Here is a 23,377-nt window from a genome sequence, read left to right as displayed (position 1 = left end):
TCTAAGAAAACAGAATAGTGGCTCATGCTGTAAGAGGTAACTTGATGTCCATTGGTGGTATTTCTGATTTTACAGGGCAAAGTCAAACTCACTCAAAAGCTAACAGTGATGGGGGCCAGCCCCATGGCTGAGTGGTTAAGTCTGCGCACTCCACTTTGGCAGCCTGGGGTTTGCTGGTCCTGATTCTGGGTGCAGACCTACGCACTGCTCATCAAACCATGCTGTGGTGGCATCCCATATAGAAGAACTAGAATGACCTACAACTAGGATATACAACTATGTACTGGGGCTTTGGGGAGAAAAAAAAAGAGGAAGATTAGCAACAGATGTTAGCTCAGGGCCAGTCTTCCTAAAGAAAAAAAAAATAACGAGGAAAAAAATCATGCACAAAAAAATAGAAAGGGAAATCCAAATAGAGACCATAGCCTCACTCAATCCAGGGTACGTGTGGAAGGTCTGGTGCCCACCTTGAGAGCGGGAACCACCTAGGACCAGAGGAGGGGCTGCTCGAGGTTAACAGAGAACAGTTTCTCCTGGAAGAACCTGGAGAGGCTGCTCAGACCCCTACCTGTAGCCCAGGAACCCCAGGTGCTAGAGTATAGGCCCCCAGCCCTGAGCCATCTCCTCTGGCCGTGCCTCTTACTTGAGTCATTAACTTAGAGAAACAGTGCATATGCTGGTGCTTGTGACCCTTGGCAATGCACTGCCCAGATGTGAGGCATCATTATTAATGATTGATCATTCCAGAACCAGTACTGTTTGTAAATATTTTCCACAGGAGGTATTTTTGAGAAAGGACGGGACAGCTTTCCGCAGAAGTGACCTGTAAGATGCCTGTAGTATGGAACCACCGTATTTGAAAATGAGCAGTTTGGTCCGAAGCCTTGTCTCCAACAGTGTCAGTTGTGTCCTGCCCAAGTTGGGAGCACTTCCCAAAGCTACCAAGTCATCCTGAAGTTGTGAGAATAAACCACTTCCCTGCCTTAGTGACAACCACCAGCCACCTTTCATCCCAGAGGGAGTCTCCAGGGCGAGAGGCAGACAGAGTCCCTCTGTTGCAGCGGCTCTGAAGGTGCTGGGTGCAGGTGGTCTCAGTGAACGATGAGCTCGTCCCTCCACCTGCCAAGGCTGATTTAGGGCATACTTCCCAGTTTGTTGCAAAGACCACAATTTGGTGACTTCTGACCTTGGACATGGCCCCTCTGGTTGTTTGCAAATAGGCAGGGCTTTTGGAAAATGGACCAAAATTTGTTATTCTGTGTCTGTGTCAAACACTGCATAGGGCTGGAACTGTCTGCATTTTCACCTTTTTTCAGGCATAGCAATATTTTGTTTTCAGACCATATTGGTCTCTGGGCTGCATAATTTACAAGAAAAATATGAAGAGTTTTTGGTTTAGAGTTTTGCAAAGTTGTCACTAGACTTTACTCCTTTAGACCACCGGATCAAATGTGCTTTCTAAACCAGATCGCCTCGAGGCTTCGTGGACCCTGGAGTCAAACAGGTTTGGTTCTTATTCTGCCACTTTCTGGTTGTGGCTTTGGATGGATCAGTCTCTCCACGTCAGTTTCTACATCTGTACGTGAGAATACAGTGTCCAGATTGTGTGAGGACTCCCTGAGATAAAGGACATGACATGCTCGCACAGTGCCTGGTTCCTAATGAGTGGTATGCGGGGAAGCTGTGCTTACTGTTCTGTTGTTATTGTTATTAAGATGACAATGATGTCTCAATACTGATAGGGACTTGCTGTCTAGACCTCCAGCTGGTGATGGCTGAAAGACTTGTCCCAAGACTTTAAGCCTTCATGACCCTTGTACAGGAGGTTCACTTCTGGAAGACATTTCTCAGTCTTTCAAAAGTCTGAAGTCTCACGTGAGCTGGGCAGGAAATGTGCTTGAGTGGTGAACAGGTCTGGAGGGAGATGAAGTACCAGGAATGTTTGGAAAGGTGACCTTTCTTCTTAATGGGTGTGCCATTTTCAAGTGTGTGCTACTGAAAGTTGCAGTTCCAAAAAAGGAAATAAAAATTCTATGATTGTGTGCTCACATTCCATGACTCTTTTTCCAGATGCATTCACTTGACCATGGAAGGACCAAGGGAGAGGCGTGGAGGCTCCCTGGACTCCTACTCCTGGCTGCCCTTGGTGGTGGGTGGGCACCGCGGAGACTTGGGCATACCTTCATTCTGTGGACCCTGTGCTCTTCTGGACCCCAGCCCGTGCCATGCCCTGTCTGCCCAGCCACCTCTGCTGGCTTCCCCACCTGAGCACTTCCCTACTCTTCGTCGTCCCCCAGTCATGCATAGCTCTCATCACTGTTTTCCTTCCAGCCATACTCTCCCTGCTAATCTCAGTGATGGTGTCCACAGTAGGGTCCCTGTGGGCCCCACATTCCTGTCTTTATCTGCCTTTGTCTTCAAAGCTAGGGGCATCTCCCACAAGCCCACCCCACACACCCCACCAGCACCTTGAACTCAGAATTGCTCACAACTAGACTCTGTTCCTTCCCACAGCAGACCCACTCTTGGGTGAGGTTCGTAGCACTCACATTCCAGCCACCAGGGCTGGAGACCTGGACACCAGTATGCCCATCCTCATCTAATCTATTGTGGTGTCTAGTCACATAGATTGTACAGTCAGATTTCCAGGCTGATCCTTTCTTTGCTGTTTCTATTTCCAAGTCTCCTGATCTCTTTTGATCTGACCCTGCCTTGTCTTTGATTTGGGCACTGCCACTCTAGCCTCTCCCTAAATTCCGCTCTGTAGTATAAGTAGTCCCCTTGGGGTGGGGTGAGGTATGGGTTGGGCTAAGATTCTTTTCATTGTTTAGGATCTAAATTCAGACGCCCACTCTTTCGGAAGCAGTCCCTGATTGCCTAATCAAAACAAGTGTCCTTCCTCTCAGCATTAAATTGTACTTAAAAAATTTTAGCACTCAAACCTTAAAAACCTCTATCTCTTGTTTCTCTTCCTCACTCTCTTTCCTGCCCATCCTAACCCAAGACGCACTCCTTTGTTGCTTGGTGTTGTTGGAGGAAAGACAAGTTTAAAGGGGGGAGAAAGCAAGGGAGGCAGTGAAATGGGCCTTCGTTACCCCCATGCCCCCATGGCGAGCACCTGAGCAGGGTGTGGGTGTAGTGAATGGTGGGAGGGTGGGGAAGGGGTTCCCATGTGTAGTCGTGAAAATAATATGCAACTGAATTAAAGCTGACATTTTTGGAACATGGGCAAGTATACAATAAAATATGGCCATATGAAGTGGTTAGATAGTGTAAGGGTAAGAAAATGAACTGTGTATGCATGTTATAAGCATTTCAGACTTTTCATTCATCTCCTAAATTACCAAAAAATAGAAGAGGCAAGCATCTCAAACTGTAAGAGGCCCTGGGAAGCCGGCAGGCGGCACCTCCATGCATGTGGCATGTGGTATTTTGTGGACATGGTCAGCAGTGTAGGCAGCATGCCACTGCAAATGCCTGCTACTGGTTTATGTTGACTCCAGTGCCACTAAACGTGAATGATGGTGTCAAGGGCAAGTCAGGAGTAACGTGCTGTGGGTGGAATCAGAAATGAGCGTGCTTCTTCCTCCCCCTCTTCCTCCAACCCAGGAGGACTCTTACAAATGGAACAGCTCACTCATGGATTCATAGCCCAGGTTGGACCAGGGACAGTGAGGATCCAATAATAATTGTGACTGTCCTTGTACAGAAGTGGCGGTGGGTCACCAAGGGTGTTAACTGGTTGTGGGCAAATTTGGAATCTGTTGTCAACTTAAGAAAAAAATGTTCCTTTACTATTAGGGAGAATTGTAGCTGATAACCTAAATGCGAATCCACTTGAAAACAGCATGTTAAAGATGCAAGTACAGTTCCCTTATTTCCTGCAAATGCCTTTTTAAAAGAAACTGTATCTAAGTTTGTTTGGTTTTATGAAATAGATCCCAGCTTCATGAAACACATTGGAGGGATTTATAAATACGTTGTTGAAAACTCTTAGCCATTGCAGAGACGCGTTGAATCCCAGCGGGTCAGTGAGGCTGAAATGGTGACGATTCTGAGGCATTTCAAAAAATAAAACATTAAGAAAACATTTCTGAGCAGTAGTCCTTGACCCTGCATTCATGAAGAGCTACATAAAAGTAACATAGTGATCTCCCAGCAAAAATGTGCTTTTCAACTACTTAACGTTATGCCTGTAAATTCCATAAGTCAGCTATCTTCTCTTATGAAGGTGTTTACTTAATAACCTTAAAAACATAACTAGTACTGGGGCCAGCGCCGTGGCTGAGTGGTTAAGTTTGTGCAATCCGCCGTGGCAGCCCGGGGTTTCGCCAGTTTGAATCCTGAGCGCGAACATGGCACCGCTCATCAGGCCACATTGAGGCGGCATCTCACATGCCACAACTAGGAGGACCTGCAACTAACATATACAGCTATGTACCAGGGGGATTTGGGGAGATAAAGCAGAAACAAAAAAACAAAGAAAACAAAAAAAAAACACATAACTAGTACAAATAAATAGTTTAACTCCCCTGAACAAGGGAGCAAAAATGATGAATTAAGGAATCTTAAAATTTTGTTGACTGCTTTTCTTTAAATAAAATTTGTCGCTCGTCATCCTAACATGTCCTTATTCTTTCACCCCTGCATTGTGTTGTTTTGGACAAAAAAGGCTCAGATAAGAATTTCAAAGCTCAGCGTGACTAATTATAAAATGTTGTTAACAGATTTTCCCAGAAGAGGAAAATTGATCACAGAAGGCTTACTTTAGGCTCAGAACAGACCTTTGAGATCCTCTGTTTAACTCCCTCACTTAAGAGCTAAGCAGACAGCGGTCTGAGAGATGAGGCAGTGCTGCAGAAAACCAGTGGCAGGGCTTTCCCAGAAAAGACTCGCTTTTGCCTTTGACCTCATAACTGGATCTTTTAAACAAGACATTTTTATCACTACTCCTTTTCACCTTGTTTTTTTTCCCCATCTCAGAAATATCACACTTTTTTCACTAATAACCTTTGACTCTCTTGGATCAACACTGAATTTAGACCCAGCAGGAATCCTGAGCAGGGAACTGTGGCTAATCGGAAGAGCCGGTGTCGTTCCTGTGGAGTAACCATGTCCCATGTTTTTAATATTTATGACACAGCCCATGTTTCAAGACTGCATGTTTTCAGGGTTTCCCCACATTTGAATGTGGTATTCATGCCCTCTGATGGGCTTCCACTTTGTGGAGAGAGAGAAACGTGTTGGATTTTAACGTGTTGCTCTGCATTCTTCTCCCGTGAAGTTATTTTTCTCAGGTAAGCATATTATTAAGCTGAGTGTGGGTGGAGTTGTCAGTTTGCTGCACACTGTAGAAGATCGAATTGCCAGGGAGAGAGAAGTATGTAGCTCCTGCTTCTGAGCAGAGAAAGGAAATGGTATATATTAGTTTTCTATTGCTGTGTGACAAGTCACTATAAACTGAACAGCTGAAACAAGACAGACGTGTTATCTCATGGTTTCGGGAGCCTTCTGCCCAAGGTCTCGCCAGGCTGCAGTGGTGGTGTCAGCTGGGGCTGTGGTCCTGTCTGAGCCTCAAGTTCTCTTCCAGTCTCCTTCAGACTCTTCAGCTCCAGCAGTGGCAGGACTGACACCACGTGCTCTTGCTGCCTGGTGGCTGGGGACCACTCTCAGTTCCTGGCCATGTAGCCCCTCCATTGCTGTCTGATACTTCCAGTGTCTGACTCCCTGTCTTTTCCCTTAGGCCCAGATTCATAAGGCTCCTGTGGCTCTGTCAGGCCCAGGTGGTCTCCCTGCTGACTGGATCATAGTCTACTGATTGGTCACCCTAGTTACATCTGCAGGACTGACTCCCACCACTTTCATAGTCCCGACCTCATAGAGGGGCTGGCAGGACGTGTACATCAGGCCATCTCAGAGTCCTGCTGCTTCATGGGGTAGCACTTGTCCTTAGAAGGAATATGGTGTGGGCAAACTGAACAGTGCCACTTCGTAAAATTGCTGTAAACAAATCCATAGCATTGAGGACTGGGACGATTTTAAACCTTACCACTTTAAAAAATACAACCCATGCGTCTCAGGAGCATCCTGTGGTTCCTGGAGGGATGCAGGCATGTCCCTGATTGGAGTTAGAATTCAGGAATTTGCAGAGAGGCCGTGGGGTGGTGTGCACTCTTGAGACTTTTCCTGTGTACGGGAAGGGTCCCACATCCTGTCCACCCTGAACTGCATCCACAGTGACTCTGGAAACAGAAGCCAGTCCCAAATTGTTTACCTGCTCCTTATAAAAGTCTAAGAAGAAGGTTATTAGGATGCCACTGTTCTAGTATTGTGTCAGCGGGATTTGTTTCTGTCTTCTCTATGGTGCTTTTCCTGTGCACAGATGTGTAGGGGAGTTGGGGCACATGCATGTGGATAATCCACCTGATGCCATGCCCCTCCCTTACCCGCGTCCTCTGCTGCTCATTCTGTTCTCTCGCTGCAGCCTGGGAGCTGCTCCTTCCAGCAGGAGTGGTGAGAATGGAAGTTACTGGGTGTTAGTCAGCTTGGGCTGCCAAAAGAGAGCACCACAGACTGGGCAGCTTAAACAACAGAACTTTATCGTCTCACAGTTCTGGAGGCTGGAGGTCCAAGATCAAGGTGTTGGCAGGATTGGTGTCTCCTGAAACCTTTCTCTTTGGCTTGCAGGAGACGGTTTTCTCTGTGACCTCACATGGGCTTTCCTCTGTGTGCACACACCCCTGGGGTGTCTTCCTCTTCTTATAAGGACACTCAGTCACATTGGATTAGGGCCCCACACCCTATGACCTCATTTTAACTTCATTACCTCCTTAAAGACCCCATGGCCAAACACAGTTGCTGGGAAAAAGTAAATATACCTTCCCCATGAAAAGGAGGGCTGGTTATATATAATACATATATGTTGTGTGTAATGTATATATTATAAATGTATATGTATATATGTACCTATATAATATGTAATGTAGTATATAATATAGTGGCATATATAAAATATATATGATATATTATATTTTGTGTATGTATATATGTATGATAAAAATAAATAAGAGAAAAGCAGGCAGGGACATTGCAGGGTTGGTGTAGGGTCCAGGCCTGGTGCTGGGCCCTCCAGCTGGCACAATTGATGGGAGTGTGTGGCTTTCATGGGGAAAATCTTTGGTCTATCGAGGTGAAGAAGGGGTTCCTTTCTGCTGTTGTTGTTTCCCGATTCTGGGTTTTCCAGGGTCCTGCTGCTGTAGGAATTCCTGTGAGCTGCAGAGCCTTTTCACAGAAACCAGCGCTTTCTCAGGCTTCCTGGAGCCACTCTACCTCCGGCTTCCTCTGCCCCCCGTGGCTCATGTGGGTCCTCTCCCCAAGACTATCACCAGAAGCCTCCTCACCCATCGCCTGCTGTTTCCAGGCGCATCTGGTGGCTGTGTGGGGGCTGGGTGGAAATCTCTTTTGGGGCTCAAATGCCTCTACCAAAGTTGCTGTTTGAAAAATATGTTCTGATGGAGCAGGCAAGCTAATGTTTTAAGATTACAAGGCAGATGGAAACTGACTTTCTTTTTGTTGAGTTCTATAAGTGGAATGTAGTTAAGATAAACTGTGCACAGACAGCACTCCCTCCCCGCCTCCTTGGCGTCACCTCCCTCTGCCTGTCCCCGGGCGAGTCCAGACCGCCGGTCTCCTGGCAGTTCCCATCACACCAAAACCTGTCCAGCTTGTTCTCAGAGCATACGCTGCCTTCCTCTGTGACTAAATGGTGACCTAGCTTTTGGAAACTTTCTTCTGGAAGAGGACGGACGCTTTCAAGTTCCCTTGTACTTTCTGTGGGAACCCAACCAATGGTCATGATGGGGAAGAAAGACTGAGGAGCTACTGCTTACAGTGATATAAAGTCAAGGTCTGACCTTTAGGAAAGAAAATAGGAATGTGGTTAACTGTGGTTTCTCTTATCAGACATCAAGGCTGTCTGTCCACTAAGAAGAGGTCTGACTGGCAGTGAGTGAGCAGGATGACCAGGTGATTGAGCGCTGTTTCTGTGTCTTATCTCAGAGCCAGCTGACCTCAGGCTGGAGCCTGCTGGGACCTCGTCACAGCTGGAGTAGCAGCCTTGAAGAAGGCCCTGGCCTTGTAGGGAGTGCAGGTTGGCCCAGGAAGAATACCTTTGTGCTCACATTGGGGGGCTTGATTCTGTAGCCCCCAGGGGGTGCTATCTAGTGGTTTGATCTTGCCTTGCATTTTTTTTCTTTTTTTGAGGACAGAGCTATATCTAATTTATCCTTGTTGGCCCTATAATGACAAAACTATGCTGTGCACATAGTAGGCTTGGAAGATCTTGAATTAGAGGAATACAAGAAAATAGAGGCTTAAAATGGAAGGGGATACTGCTCTCTTCAGTGTCTGGAGCACCTGATGGCTAGGAGCCCCTGGAAGTTTACCATGGGTTCCCTCAGATTCACAGTATGGAAAAAATATCTCAGTACTTCACCCCTGAAGCTCAGGAGTCAGATGTAGCTCACTTGGTCCACCTTGAGATCCAGAATTGCTGCCCTAATTCAGCAGTCTGGACACGCAGGCAAGGAGCGGCATTTTATGGGGAAAGAACCAGAAAGAAGGTGATGATTGAAGTGAAATGTGTTTTAGTGTTTTTTTTCCTTCAACAATATCACCCAGTGGATTTCTTGGTAAGATTTCCTCATATAGCATAGCATGTTGGGATAAAGCCATGTTCCTCTACTTAGTTATAAAAACGGACAAAACTGCCTCTGAGGAACTCTTAAAAATGCCCTCTGTGGGACTAATTAGCCTATTTTTCCAGAGTTAAAAAAAAGTCTAAAGAAATTTACAAATAACGTTTTCATCTAAATATCTATTAATAGTAACTAACAGGTGTAGAAAACTGACTGTGTTGGGCATTGGTTCTGAGTGACTGGCTTGTGTTATCTACATCATCTTGAATGATGTGGAGAGGACGCATCTATTTTATCTCCATTCTGCAGATGAGGACAGTGAAATGTAGAGAGGTTCTACTTTTGGTCTTTATGAATTTACCTATTGTAGGTACCTCATAGAAGTGGAATCAGACAGTATTTGTCCTTTTGTGACTGGCTTATTTCACTTAGCATAGTGTCCTCAAGTTCATCCATATTGTACCATGTTTCAGAATTTCCTTCCTTTTCACAATTGAATAGTGTTCCATAGTATGGATATACCACATTTTGCTTATCCATTCATCTGTTGTTGGGCCTTTGAGTTGTTTCCACTTTGTGGCTATTGTGAGTAATGATGCTATGAATCCTTGCCTTTAATTCTTTGGAGTAGACATTTTACCCATTTTAAAGTGTACAATTCCGTGGCATTTAGTGCCTTCATAGTGTTGTGCAGCCATCACCACTACCTAGTTCCAGAACATTTTCATCACCCCAGACCGAGCCCTGTACCCAGTAAATAACTTCTCCCCACTTCCCCTCTCCCCAGCCCCTGGCAACCACTAATCTGCCTCTCTCTCTATAGATTTGCCTCTTCTGGATATTTGCTATAAATGGAGTCATACTATATGTGGCCTTTATGAATATTCTTTTTAAAATACTTTCTATTATGGAAATTTTCAACATACTAGAAAGTACAAAGAATTGTTAAGGGAACTCCATGTGCCCTTCACTCAGCTCTGACCATGATCAACCTCCTGCCAGTCTTGTTAATGACGGTCTCTTTACCAGGGAAAAAAAGCAGTATGTGAACCGATTCTGGAAAGAAATCCACGTGGGAGATTTTGTGCGTCTTCGCTGCAACGAGATCATCCCTGCGGACATTCTGCTGCTCTCCTCCAGCGACCCCGATGGGCTGTGCCACATTGAGACTGCCAACCTAGACGGAGAGACCAACCTGAAGCGGCGGCAGGTGGTCCGCGGCTTCTCTGAGCATGTAAGTGCCCCCACACTTCCAGGGCATCCCAGGCACCATGTCCACACAGTATCACCCATGCCGGCCCTCTGGGCTTCAGAGCACTGCATTCCCCTTCCATCAGGCCGGGCCCCTTTTCCTAGTAGACAAGTGGGGGACTTGAGGGTCTGAGAGGACCCCTGACCTTCCTGAGCTCATGAGTAGCCTGAAGCTGTGGGGAAAAGGACCCAGTTTTTAGGACTGTCATTTCCACTGTACACTTCTGAGTTTCTCAAAATAGTATTTGGAGTCCCTTTAATGTTAAAAGGGACATTTACGACCAGCTGACTGTTGACGTTTACCCAGCTGTTACTCTACCTCACTAAACGGCAACACAGCAGAAGAAGTAATGGCCTGTTGCCGATGCATCGCTCTCCTCAAGGGTGTTTCTGAGTTCAGCATCAGGTCTTCCGTAACTCAGTTCTGCCTAGAGGAACATCAGCCACAGCTCAGAAATGCACAGCCCATGGGGAGTGAGACGTAGAGGGGGAAGTGAGGTCTGACTGCATTCATCAGCAGCCTTGTGGCCCGAAAGTTCAAGCCCCTGTGAAGAGTCCACGCTCCCACCTCCCGGTCTGTGCAGAGGATGCAGGGCTGCAAACTCCGAGTGAAATTAAAGTAGCGTGAGCTGCCAGGATCAGGAAGTGTCTGGAAGAGAAATGGGTTTGCCTGAGCCTTGTTCTCCTAATACCTGCCCTGTCCTAGGATGCCTGTCTCAACCATGCCTGGGAGGCTCCCAGAACCCAAAGTTCCTAATGCCTCTCCAGGGCACAGATTGGTATGTGGACTAACCTTGAAATCAGTAGGATACTGCATCTCCCTCCCAGTTCTTGTGATCTCGGCCTGCACGGGGTTAAGAAGAGGCAGTGGCTGCACAGGCTAGAATGTTACCCACCTAGAGGAGCAGCCAGTGAGCACAGAGGATGACTGTAACGTAAATGAATGTATGTGAATAGCTAATGGGTGAAACTTCAGACACTGTAGAAGATATGGCAAAATTTGAAAACCGAAGAGCAGAGCATGCATGTTTAGGGTAGTGGGTGGGGGAAAAGCCACAAGTGTCTCTCTTTGGTCAAGCCTCAAGAATAGCTTCCTTGTTTCATACCTTCTGGTTTTATTCAGTGACTGAATTCAGTAATATTTAAAAGCTCCTCTGCCCACTTTTTCCCCAAACAACAACTGGAACACTTCATAGCTCAATGATGCTTTCTATAAACAAGCTGTTTGTTAGTCGGATGTTTAAAACTCAAGGATGGCTGCAGACAGACACATCCTATATCACCTTCTGTAGGGCCCCATGAGTGTCTGAGGCAGTAATGGGTTGAGCCATAATTTAGTCAAAATGGCCAAAATTAACAACCCAAACAATTCTGATTTTAGAAAAAGTTTCTTTATCAGCACCCCAAATCTTCAATATGCATGCACAATTCTAGTGCTCATTATTGGTATATTTTTTCGCTTTCTCATTTCTTTTTTTTTACTCTTTCCCTAAATGTTCAAAGACATTTTTCTGGTACTTGAATTCCTGTTCATACATTATTATTCTGAAATATATGAACCATGTCATGGAAAATAAACATAGGAAGTCTCTGACTTTTACAAACCTGTCAATTGGAAAGCAAGGCTCTGACTGCAATCTTCCAATGCCAAGAACATTTCGGTTCTCTGTATTTAAGTGGTTTCATAGAACGGAGTCAGCTAGTGTCTCAGACTGGAGAAGAACTGACTCCTGTCCAATACAAAGTGATATGTTGCGAGTTTGAGGACTGGTCACTTGGAAGTTGTTGCCCGTAGGAAAACATAAATTAGAAGCAATTTGCAAAACTTAAGTGAAGCATAAGAGAGGAGCTTGGCATTAATGCAGAGACTGGGTGTATCTGTCAGGTTCCATGGAGGAAGCAGAAACCACACATGATTCAGGCAGGGAAAGTTTAATGTAAAGAATTCCAGGGGAGGGCCAGCCCCTGTGGCCTGGTGGTTAAATTTGACGTGTTCTGCTTTGGTGGCCTGGGTTCGGTTCCCAGGCATGGACGTATACCAACTCGTTTATCAGTGGCCATGCAGTGGTGGCGGCCCACATACAAAAAGAGGAAGATTGGCAACAGATGTTAAGGTCAGGAGGAATCTTCCTCAGCCAAGAAAAAAAGAATTCCATTGAAGGACTGTGTGGTAAGAAGTAAAGTAAGAAGTAAAAACTTGCAAGAATACAGACATAGCTGAATGAGGAGCAGCCACTGGCCTTGGGGCTGAGATAGCACCCAGGGAGAGGCCCCCCAGGCTGAGTCTTATTCTGATGGCCGAGGGCACGGCCATCACTCAGGTGATGGTAGAAAAGCTGCTGAGGGGCTGTGCAAGCTAGAAGTGGACCCTCAGGGTGCAGGGGAACCGTCCACAGGGAAGTGCCAAGCCAGGGAACTTGGGAGATGCCAGGGGCTTCTGGCCGCTGGATGCTAGGGATGCCACCCTCTGCTTGTGGCTACCACCACTGCAGTAGACAAAACCCAGGTGGTGGCTCTCTAGACAGCTGGCCCCATGGAGCTCAGGGCTGCATGTAGAAGCGTTCCAGGAAAGGGTACAGGGAGCAGCGGCCCAGGTTGGGATCTGGTCCCCTGCCCTCAGGGCCTCTGGTTATCCAAGCTGAGAGCTGAAGAAAACATGCACAGGCCGAGTCCCAGAGAAAACTGTGCCCTGCAGGCTTCCTGTCTTGGAAAAACCTGGAGGGGCCTGGCAATGGAGAATAAATCCAGACTCCCCACCACCCCAAAGCCAGTTCCTTCCTCCTGCAGCGTCCCTCCAGTGCCCTCTACTGACAAGGCAAAAGCTTAGCTCCTCTTTCCACCCTCTCCCTTTCTAGAAGTCATTTATGAAGTGCTTGTTTGCTTTGAGAAGGATGCTGATGAAGAGGGACATGGTCCATGTGCTGCAGGGTCTAATAATTTACCTGGAGGACTCAGGCCTGTTCTCTAGCCGACTCCCGGTATTGAGCAGCAGAAAGAATCCTGGGAGGGCCGGCCCGTGGCCGAGTGGTTAAGTTCGCGCACTCTGCTACGGCGGCCCAGGGTTTCGCCGGTTCAGATCCTGGGCGCAGACGTGGCATTGCTCGTCAGGCTACGTTGAGGCGACATCCCACATGCCACAACCAGAAGGACCTGCAACTAAGATATACAACTATGTATGGGAGGAGATTTGGGGAGATAAAGCAGAAAGAAAAACAAGATTGGCAGATTAGCAACAGTTGTTAGCTCAGGTGCCAATCTTTAAAAAAAATAAGAATCCTGGGGTCTCCTGTTAGGGGATTGGGGTTGCAAAGTGGCCGTCAAGAGGTCAAGGAAGGCTTCCAGAAAAAGGAGCTTGAAACTTACTCTGAAGGCTAGGATGGGGAGGGTTGGGTGCCAGGTATGTTAGGCAATGACACAGGTCAGAAGGCGTCTCAGAGGTGGAAATAGGATAGGATTTAATGAATAGCATTGGACAAATTGTACAGAATTGGAGGGCTAGCAGCAGGAAGGCAGCAGGCACAGCCTGCCTAGACCGCCAAACCCAAGGACAAGGCTCCCAGACACTGCCAGCCCTCGCCATGCCTCTCACATTTGTGGTAGCACAAACATTTTAAAAACAACTTCACATATTTTTTAATATGAATCTTGTGAGATCGTGATTGTCACATCCTTTTATAGATGAGAAATGGAAAATGTGACATCAGGAGATTCTTCCAAGGCGCCCTCCTCCCAAATCAGGGCAGAGTTGGGAGCCAGTTCTGGGTTCTCTCACCTCCTGAGTTGGTTTTCTCCAGCATCCAGGCCTCCTGTTTCGCACTTGGCATCTGTGGTCACTTCACAAATATTCCTTCAGACCTGCATCCCTGCCCGTGAGCCTGCATGCCCTCAGCCTCTGAACGAGTAGAAGTTTCTAGTTCATCTATAACATTTGCACAGTCATTTCTGCAGAATTGGGAGTTCCTTAGGCTGATAATTTTTTACAAAAGTTGCTTTTTTCAGAGACTAATTCTTTTGATTTTTCATTCTTTCAACAAGTATTTATTGATTGCCCACTCTCTTCAAATGCAGTTCTAGGCGCTGCATTGGTCAAAGCAGGCTACCCTCTTTCCCCTCACAGCGATTATGAGGCCGTGTAAGTAAGTAAATTAGGCAGATGGTGGAAGAGCATTGGTGCTGAGGAGTATATGATAAAGCACAAACAGGATGTGAAATGTCAGGTGGGTGTTGGAATTTCAGGTGTAGGTGGGGCAGGACAGGCCTCCCCCAGAGCTGTGGGAGAGTGGGACCTGAGACATTGCTGGACGAGCCTCATCAGTGTCTGGGAGGAGCTGTCCAGGAGGTGACTTGTGTACTGGCTAATTTACTGAGAAAACACGTTCCTCCAGTTTGTCTCTTGGATGGACTAAGGGCTTATTACCCTCTCCCCCAGGCACACCCACGGGGCCATCTGCCTCTTGCCGTCTGGAGCAGTGACTGTGAGGCTTGCAGGAAGAGCTGAGATCACAAGGCTGCCATCACAAGCCTTTCCAGGCATATGTGGGTGTGTGCTTTTGCGTGTGTGCCTGGTAGATGCTCCCAATCAAGAGGAAGGATGAAACCGGTATGGAAACTCTCCTAGGCTGAAAGGAGTCTGAGAAGCTACTCGAAAACATGTACCAAATGTCTAGACCTGCAGTGATCCTAAGACGATTATGTGGCTTTACCTCCACTTTGCACATATATTTTTACCAAATTCCCCCCAGTGTTCTTGGGGGCCAGGCACTCTCAGGCAATGACAAAGAAAAGTTTCCTTTATGAGGGAGAGGCAGTTCTCCCCAAAGTTACTTGAAAGAATTCAAGGAGCTTAGAAAAATGACTTAAAAATTCCCAATATGTAGGAGACAAAATTATTATTATTTTTTGTTTCTACCTATACATGTTCCCCAAACCATCTCTACCAAGTGAAAACTAGAGGTGAGAAAGTAGAGTTTGCAAGATAGTTCTTGCACCAAAGCTGCCTTTTCCTTAAGCTTTTCAGATTGTTAATCTTTAATTAAATTAACTACATTCTGGGCCGTGGAATTGGAGGAGGAAACAATCCATCATATAAGTAGAAAACAAAGACAGCTGGCTGAGTGTGTTCATTGGATCGGTCAACAGGAAGCCTTTACAGAAAAATGTGTGGTTTTCTTTTCAAGTCTCTAAGTTCGTAATTTATATCGTGGGGCATTTTCAGTCTCAAATTTAACAATCACATACTTTTGTTGAAAGATATTAAATATGTAACAGGAAAGACAATGAGAAAGAAAATTACTTGGAGAACACAACAGCATTTAGACTAAAATTGTAATTCCAGCAAGTGTGGATATTCCAAGCAATCCAGGTAGGTAGGTAATGTAATTATCTGAGACATGCCATGTTTTATAATATCAACTGGGTTAGCTTCATGGACAATGTAAATTCGATTGTGTAGTAAGATCTTTTTGTTTCTAATCCTGATGACTTTGCCAGAGATTCTTTTCCTGGATCCTGTGATCTAGCAAATCAATGAGGGTAAGGTGTGTGATCTTAGTGAGAGCAACTCAGTGCCATAGAGTTGATAATATTAGGCTAACTTGAGTAGTAATCCAAAAAGATCTTATTACAACGTATGGAAACTTGAATATTCTCTGTGTGCATTTAACTTCATGTTTTTTGTGTGGTTAGAAGTGGTCATTTTTTGTTCTAGGAAAAAGACAAGCAAAGCAGTAAGAAGTTTTGGTTCTCTTTATGGTGGTATACAGTGGGAAATTCTGTTTTTCTCTCTGACTGTATTTTCATTGTTAAAAAAAGGGAATTTAATCAAATTCCAACTTGACTAAATATAGTTGAATTGCATCAGCAATTGCAAAGGGTTTGAGGCTTTGTGTTTGTGTGTGTGAGTGTGTGTGTGTGAGTGTGTATGTTTCTGGAGCAGAAATTTCTCTACCAGTAAGAAGAAGTGACAGTGTGAGATCTGTCCAGTTGATGCTAAGTTCTTCCTCACAAGTGGGTGTGGATGTGTTTGTGTGTGAGTGTGTGCATGTCTGTGCACACGTGTGTGTTTGCACAAGCATGTGAGTGTGTGTGCAAGTGTGTGCATGTTCTAAAGAAGAAAGCAACATGAGGTGAGAGTGCTTAAGGTATCACTTTCTGTTAGCTTTGAGGGGAGAATACATATTCTTTCTTGGGCTAGGACATAATGTTCTAGAAGCAGATTGATCCGCAAGGGCACATTCCTGGAGAATCTGGAATTTCCAGTCTGGTGATTGAGCACCTACTGTGCATGGCATGCGTTAGGTGGCAGGTGCCTGGACAGTGCAGTGTCTGTTCAGTGGGCTGTGGACCACTTTGTTCCTTGAAGAGCATCTGTGCCTGGTGTTGTGTACCTTCACTTGTTTTGTGAGCAAAGGCCCCAACAAGAGGAAGTTCCTTGTTTCCACAGCACAAGACCAGTTGCCACACCCTGATCACCACAGCTTTTAAATTCTTCAAGTTATTCTAATTTTTTTTCTGTGTAAGAGTCTATTTCCCCATTTCACCAAGAATTGCTGGGGAAGTTGTGCAATACTTTCATGTTCGTCCAGTGGAAGGCAGTACTTTGCTTCTCATTTTGGTGTTAGTGTTCCTTAGAGTTTCGCCTCTCCACGAGTGAGAGATACCAAGGCAGAGAGATCTATATGTTTGCACTCTCATAATGGTATTAACAGAAACCATACCTTAGAGGGGGCTCTGTCTTTAAGGGAAGCAAGAAGTGTACTTCAGAAAACACTATTACCTACTTGGATATGGATGAAACCATGCTTCCTGACATCTAAATTGGGATTAAGCCATACTGGAATAAATTCAGGACTTTTCCCCATTGCTAATGAGCAACCCATGTTGTGAAAGGTGCCAAGGGCATGACTTAATGGGCCCCAGTGGGAGTTTCAACTAATCTGAGGTCAGGCCTAAAGCAAACTTATTTAGTTTGTCAGTTTTCAGCGAAGCCATTTTCAGTGGTCTATCTGTCAGAATGCCTGACGCTCCCACTCCTACTATAAAAAGGGTTATTGCCAGTGAGGACAAGTCTTCCCCTCGGGTTCCAGAGAGCAGGTGCTTAGGATGGGGTTTTATAAGTTAAGAATTGGGCCAAAGCTTAGAAGTCATTCTTTGTCTCAACCACACACACACACACACACACACGCAAGACTTAAACAAAGATGTCTACACGTGACTTTTGTGGCTTTGAGAAAAAAGGAAAAAAATTAGTTCTCCCCTGAAGTGGCTAACTTTTCAGCAGTTGCACCCGCCATTGGCTAAAAACAAGCCCTTTCATTTGGGTGGTAAAGGCTGACTTCAAAGCATTACCGATTTAGGTTTGTTTTGGATGGAACTTCAAATAGTTGGTTTGCTTGTCCGGCCTTTATCAAGCATTTTGGAGCCTTGACCATCAGGCAGGAAATTTTGTGAGGACGGACCTTGTGAGGTTGACACCTCTGCCTCGGCCCAGTGAGACCGGTGTTAACCATGGAAACCCTTCTCTGGTATTCTGAGAGTTGGCCTTTCAAGGCCAACAGCAGGCAGACAAAGGTGTGCGTGCAGGCTTGGGTTTTGTACCTGAGATAGGACTGTTGTTTCAAGCCTCAGGAGGCTCGGGGGCAGTTGGTAGTCAGCAAGGTGGGAGCCCTCCTACCTGTTCTGAGTGTTTCTGGACATTGCACCTCCTTGGGAGACTGGGGTCTTCCTGACAAGCTGCCTGCAAATCACCTGTTGACAGGAGATCCAGGGCTGGCACCACCTAGAACCTGGAAGTGGGGGAGCTCCATGTCAGTGTTCAGAAAGCTTGTGACCCTTCTGGTGAGAGTAGCAAGATCCCCCCCAACACACACACACCCTGGGCAATAGTACCAGTTAACATTCATTCAGTGCTCAATGTGCCAGTCCCTCTTCAGAGCCTTCTCTTGTTGTTGCTTCCTCTAATTCTCTGGAGGACTCTGTGAGGGAGGTTCTGTTGTTATTTGTATGTAACAGATAAGCAACAGAGACATAGAGGGGCTCACTCAGCCTTTTGACCCAAAGGGAGTGGTGGGCCAGGTTCCAGGCAGACCAGTGGAGCTCAGTGCCTGGTTGTGAGGCCCTCTCAGAGCCACCTGCAGGGATTACCCTTACCGTGCTATTGCATATTTTGGTTGATGTGGGCCAAGTTGGGCTAATCCACAGTCATGGTAAAGTCTGGAAAAAATCATGAGCAACTGAGAATATGTCTGCAAATCAAAGTTTTAACTCCAGCAATTAATAGTAGTCTCAGATGCTCCCAAAACATGGAATTGAGCACTTCTTATGTTGGGGCAGTGACATGTGTAGGTCAACTAGATGGGCTGGAGGGTTTTGAAAGTTACTTTGTAAATGCAGTGGTTGGTTACCACCCTGTGCTCCCTGGCCCTGCCCACACTGGGGGAATGGAATTCCTAAGTCCCCGGTTCCCGTGGGTCATTTGAGGGGATCTGTCTCTCCTCCACTGAGGACACACAGGCCTTTGCTGGTGGCACCTTGGTGCACTCACTGAGAAGTACTCCCTTGCTGCTGTGGTCAGGCCTGGGTGTCCCAAGACCTCAAATGGCACGATGAGGGGTGCCAGCCATGCCTTTCTGGAGCAAGTGCTCAGGAAGCCCACTCTCACAGCCTCAACAGGGAATCCTCCTGAGGAATGGGGACAAATGCAGACTTGTGTCAGGCTGAAGGAAGGAAGGGACGCCTGGCATCGGCTTCATGATGCTCCAACTCTCAAACCCCAGCTCTGAGGCCTCGGGTCCAGCACTGCATCATGGTCCCTGCTCATTTCAGTGTAGTCTGCAGGAGTCAGTGAGACACCAGCAGAAGTGTCAGCTTCAAGTTCTGGGGAGTCTCCCAGCTGAAATCCTCAGGCAGGGATGGCTGCAGGCTTGGCCAGGGTGATTCTCAGCTTCTGCATGGGTCATGTTTTAAATGTGCATGTATTTGTTGACTGAGTGGATTAAATAACAGAAATTTGTTGTCTCACAGTTCTGGAGGCTGGAAGTCCCAGATCAAGGTATCGGCAGTGTGTGTCTCTTTTGAGGCCTCTCTTCTTGGTGTGCACATGGCTGTCTTCTCACTGTGTCCTCATGTGGTCGTCCTTCTATGTGCATCTGTCTTAATCCCCTCTTCTTATAAGGACACTGGTCACATTGGATTAGGACTACCCTAATGACCTCCTTTTAACTTGATTACCTCTGTCAAGACTCCTTCTCCAAATAAGGCCACATTCTGAGGTACTGGAACTCAGAACTCTAATGTCTGAATTTGGAGAGTGGACACAATTCAATCCATAACATTGCAGTTTCAGAGTGAAGGTGACTACCATTCCTGAAGGTGGCATTAACATTCTAGTCTTCTCAGATCAACCCACCGTTGCATTCCAGATCACTTCTCTTCCACTGCCAGGAGGAGGAACATGCTTTCTCTTGATGAACTTGTTGCTAGAAACTTGAGCTCTAGTACATTTGCCGAAGGCCTAGGCAGGATGGCTTTTCTGGCTGGCTGCAGCCTGCCAGGAAGCTAAACATTCATATATGCATACATTATATATTAAAAACTCTGTGGGTGACAATGGATCAAAGAGAACATGAATTTTACTATGGAATGGAGTTCAAAAATTTGATTAGAGTTCTTTTAAGTATTTGTGTGTGTGCATGTGTTTGTATGTGCATATCATGTGTACGTCCAAGTGTTAATAGTTAATACCCTGCCAGGACAGAAACCCTTTCTCCTAATAATTTCCCGTAGAAGTAGAGAGGGAAATACCTTTCAACCCTTGACTAAAATATCCTTTTGATCTTTCTATCTTCAAAGAAGGTGTCATTTCCATTGGACGTGATATCTTGTGTTTTTCCTATCCACTTGTTCATTTCACATTATAAAAGGAATCTCAGGACTTGTTTCATGTCAGTAGTAAGAAGAGAGCTCTTCTGAGAGACAATTTGGAAAAACAAAGCAGGAAGCTGCGAGGTAAAGGGTGGCTCTCCTTGGGGTGGACAGGTAGGAGTCCAGCTCTTGCCATGCCTGGCCTAGCGGGGCTCGCTGCCCAGCGTGGAGCTCTGCCTGATTTCACACCTGTGACATAAGGAGACTAGGAAACATTTGCTTGTGTTCTAAGCAGAGGAAGCCATTTTTCCCTTGATTACACCTTTCACAAAGTCCACAGTTAATGCCACTGAGGTGTCGTGGCAGGAGCAGGTGGTTGGGGTGCCCCTTCAATCCACCGCTCACCCCACAGCTCAGGAGGCCTTGCTGATCTGACGCTCCCTTGTCGTGGCCACTCCTCTCACTGCACCCTGTTAGTGGTTTGGTCCTTTCCCAGCCACCTGGGCCCAGGTCTTGAAGTTACCGCTGACCTGACCCTCCCTCACCGAGTGCAGACACCCAGTCTCAGTCCTGTGGAACTCTGGACTGGGAACCAGACTCACAGGGATGAGGGGCATTTAGGAGGCAGCCCCCCTTGGCCCCACCTTCACCAGGTGTCACCTCAGTCAAGGACACCCAAGGCCCTTCCATGCACCTGTCTAGGCCAGCAAATGAGATTCATCTCAAATAGATGGCTCTGAAAGTTCCCCTCTTGGGACCAGTTGGAGCATGTCTAATTTCCCCTCCAAAGGAGAGCTCTTCAGATCTTTGAAAACTGCCAGGGGGCGAGCTGATGGGAGTAGTCTCCACAGCTAACATTTGCCAGCACTTTCCACTTAGCACATTGCGAGTATGATTGATCTAAACCCACCCTTGGGGGTGCACGAGATCCTCTGGGGAGGACTTAGGTGTCCCGAGGGCCAGGCCCACAAGCACCCTGGCTCCCTTGGCATGGGGTGGGTAGGCACTGGTGTTTTCCAAGCTCCCCAGGGCTGAGAACCACTGCCCTGAGATAAGCACAGTTGCTTCCCTGTTTTACAAATAAGGTGGTCCAGGTCCAGAGAGATTAGATGGTTTGCCCAAAATCATGCAGTTCGTCAGAGAAGGGGCTGCTGCAAACCAGGCATTATGGCTACAAAGCCCATTCTCCCAACGGCCCTCCTCCTGCCCTTTGCTTGCTTCAGCTTGTTGGGGTTGCCCATCAGGGGTGCTTGTGTCCGTCCTTTGCTTCCTTGGCTCCTCCTTGCACCTTCTCAAGGGGACTGCCTTGTGTCCACACAGTCTCTTCTCAACACAGTCAGCCCTGCACTCTGCTGCAGCGACTACCAGAATCATCAACCCAAATTGCAGTTCTCATCTTGGCAGTCTCTCGTTCCAAAGCCTGCAGTGGCGGGTGGCATTTTTTTTTTTAAGGAAGATTACCCCTGATCCAACATCTGTGCCCATCTTCCTCTACTTTATATGGGGAATACCTGCCACAGCGTGGCTCAATGAGCAGTATGCACGTCTGAGTCCGGGATCAAAACCGGGGAACCCCGGGCTGCTGAAGCAAAGTGCGCGAACTTAACTGCTACACCACTGGGCTGGCCCTGGCAGGTAGCATTTTTGAGCACCACGGTAACGTTAAGTAACAGCTCCCTAGAACAGAATGGGCAGAAAGTAAATTGATTACTGTCTGAAAATGGACTATAATTTGCTACCAGGCAGAACAACTGGGTCTAAAGAAACTGCTGATGCAAAGAAACCACGCAGGCACAATGCATATATATGTATGTGTGTGTATATATATATATGCATGCACACATATGTAAATACATATATACACATAGACGTAGATATAGTAGATATAGCTATACATAGACACACATTTATATGGGTTCCCCTTAAGATTTTGTTGATAAGAGAGTTCCACTGGTTTAATGTATGATGAAACCCTGACTAGATTATTCCTAGGGTGCATTGTGACTCTGTGCCTTACCAAGCTGTAGCTCTAGTCCTGGCTTCATTCCAGGAGGCTTTGCTGAGGCACCGTGGGCACTCTGTAGTGGAGCAAGACACTGAGCTCTGGGGATAGAAAGGCCTAGGCTGGAGTCGGCTCTGTTGCTGATGGGAGCTGGGGTGGGGACCCCTGACTGGTAAGATGGGGGTGATGAGGGACCCTCCTGGGGCTGTTCGCAGGGAGATGAGATGACCTGTCTAGGCCCCCTGCACGTGTTAGGTGCTTGCTGCTGTTACCAGATGGTAAGGACTGGAAGTAGTTGCACCTCAGTGTGGGTATTGCACTGGAGCATCTCGGATCACGTGTTGCCACCGTGATGCTGCATTAGGCTTTTAAATTACATGACAACCCGTCACCTTTAGAGATCTAGCCAAGATGTGGAGAGAGAACTGAGCCCTCACTGTATCTTTGCTTTCTACTGTCCTTGTGTGAGGAGCAGGCAGGGGGGAATGGGGAGGTGGTGCTGGGGATGCTGCCTTGTCGCCTTCCCCCCCCAGAGGGTGGCAGTATCCAGGATTTGCCTTCAAGGAAAGAAATGGGAGGCTCTGAAAAGCTCATTCATTGCTCACAGATTTATTAAGCACTTATGTGTGCCAGGCACTGTAATTAAAATAGAAAAAATCTCTTGCCTCAAGGAAACACTGGTTAAGTAATTTGAGCTGTTGAGTGGAACAGAGCCGGATTCATGCTGAAGCCTGCTTAAGCAGCCGGGAAGGAATATGCCCAACCTCCTAGGTTCCCCAGTCACCACACCTAAACTCTGCCTATTACTTGGTAGGCATGGAGGGGAATCCTCTGTGCGTGTCAGCGCCGCCTGCCGCACTCTCTCCAAGAATTTCTGGGAGAAAAACCCAATTGTTGTAGAGGCCAGCAGAGCTGGGGAAGCTGACTTAGTGCTGCAGCCCTCCACTTCGTGCAAAGTAGAAATACAGCTGTACCCTCCCTGGTCTGTGAAGTGGCCTGTGGCTTCCTGTCTTCTCAGCTTCCCAGTCTGTCTCACTGAGCCCAGTTCTTCTCACCCATTCTTACCGGTTCAGAAGAAAGCTCTATTTTAGGAGGAGTCAGGGCCACTGCAAGGGCCTGGGGAAGAAGATGCTGATAGACAGTGGAGGGTCTGAGAAGGAGGAGCACGGGCAAGCTTGGTCACAGCACATGGCACTTAAAGACGGGGGCTGGTGGCAGAGCAGCAAGGAGAGCAGACTTTGGGTCCTTGCGTGGGGTAGCTTGTGACCCAGGAGAGTCATATGACTTCTCTGGGCCTCAGTTTCAACATTGAAAAATGGAAAGAATGTAGAGGTCCTTCTCTCCTGGCAGGCCATTGTTCAGCGGGGGTGGCCATTCTTGTCACTGGCTCTGCCCCTGCCCCCCTGCTGCTATCCTTGAAGGGCTTCTGCAGGGAGAGTGGGAGTGGCCCCTGCAAACAAGTTACAGGTAGAAGAGTTCACCTCTCTGTGCAGAAGAGCCTGACAATAAACACAATAGGTCTGTCTGAAGTGAGACACACTGCCTTGGGCTCAGTGGGTCCACAGAG

The 23,377-nt window shown here is 46.9% G+C and overlaps 1 protein-coding gene across 1 annotated transcript in view; it reads left to right on the top strand.

Moving 5' to 3' along the window:
- The window catches only part of ATP10A (ATPase phospholipid transporting 10A (putative)), a 179,326-nt gene that overhangs the window by 58,680 nt on the left and 97,269 nt on the right, over positions 1–23,377 (top strand). Inside the window, 1 exon segment of the mRNA XM_014844398.3 lies at positions 9,726–9,930. Within this exon segment, the coding sequence (XP_014699884.3) occupies positions 9,726–9,930 (205 nt within the window).

The sequence above is a fragment of the Equus asinus genome, chromosome 2 (genome assembly GCF_041296235.1).
Source record: "Equus asinus isolate D_3611 breed Donkey chromosome 2, EquAss-T2T_v2, whole genome shotgun sequence".
Lineage (NCBI taxonomy): Eukaryota > Metazoa > Chordata > Mammalia > Perissodactyla > Equidae > Equus > Equus asinus.
Note: the sequence above shows the minus strand (reverse complement) of the source record. Positions and strands in the feature narration are given on the sequence as shown.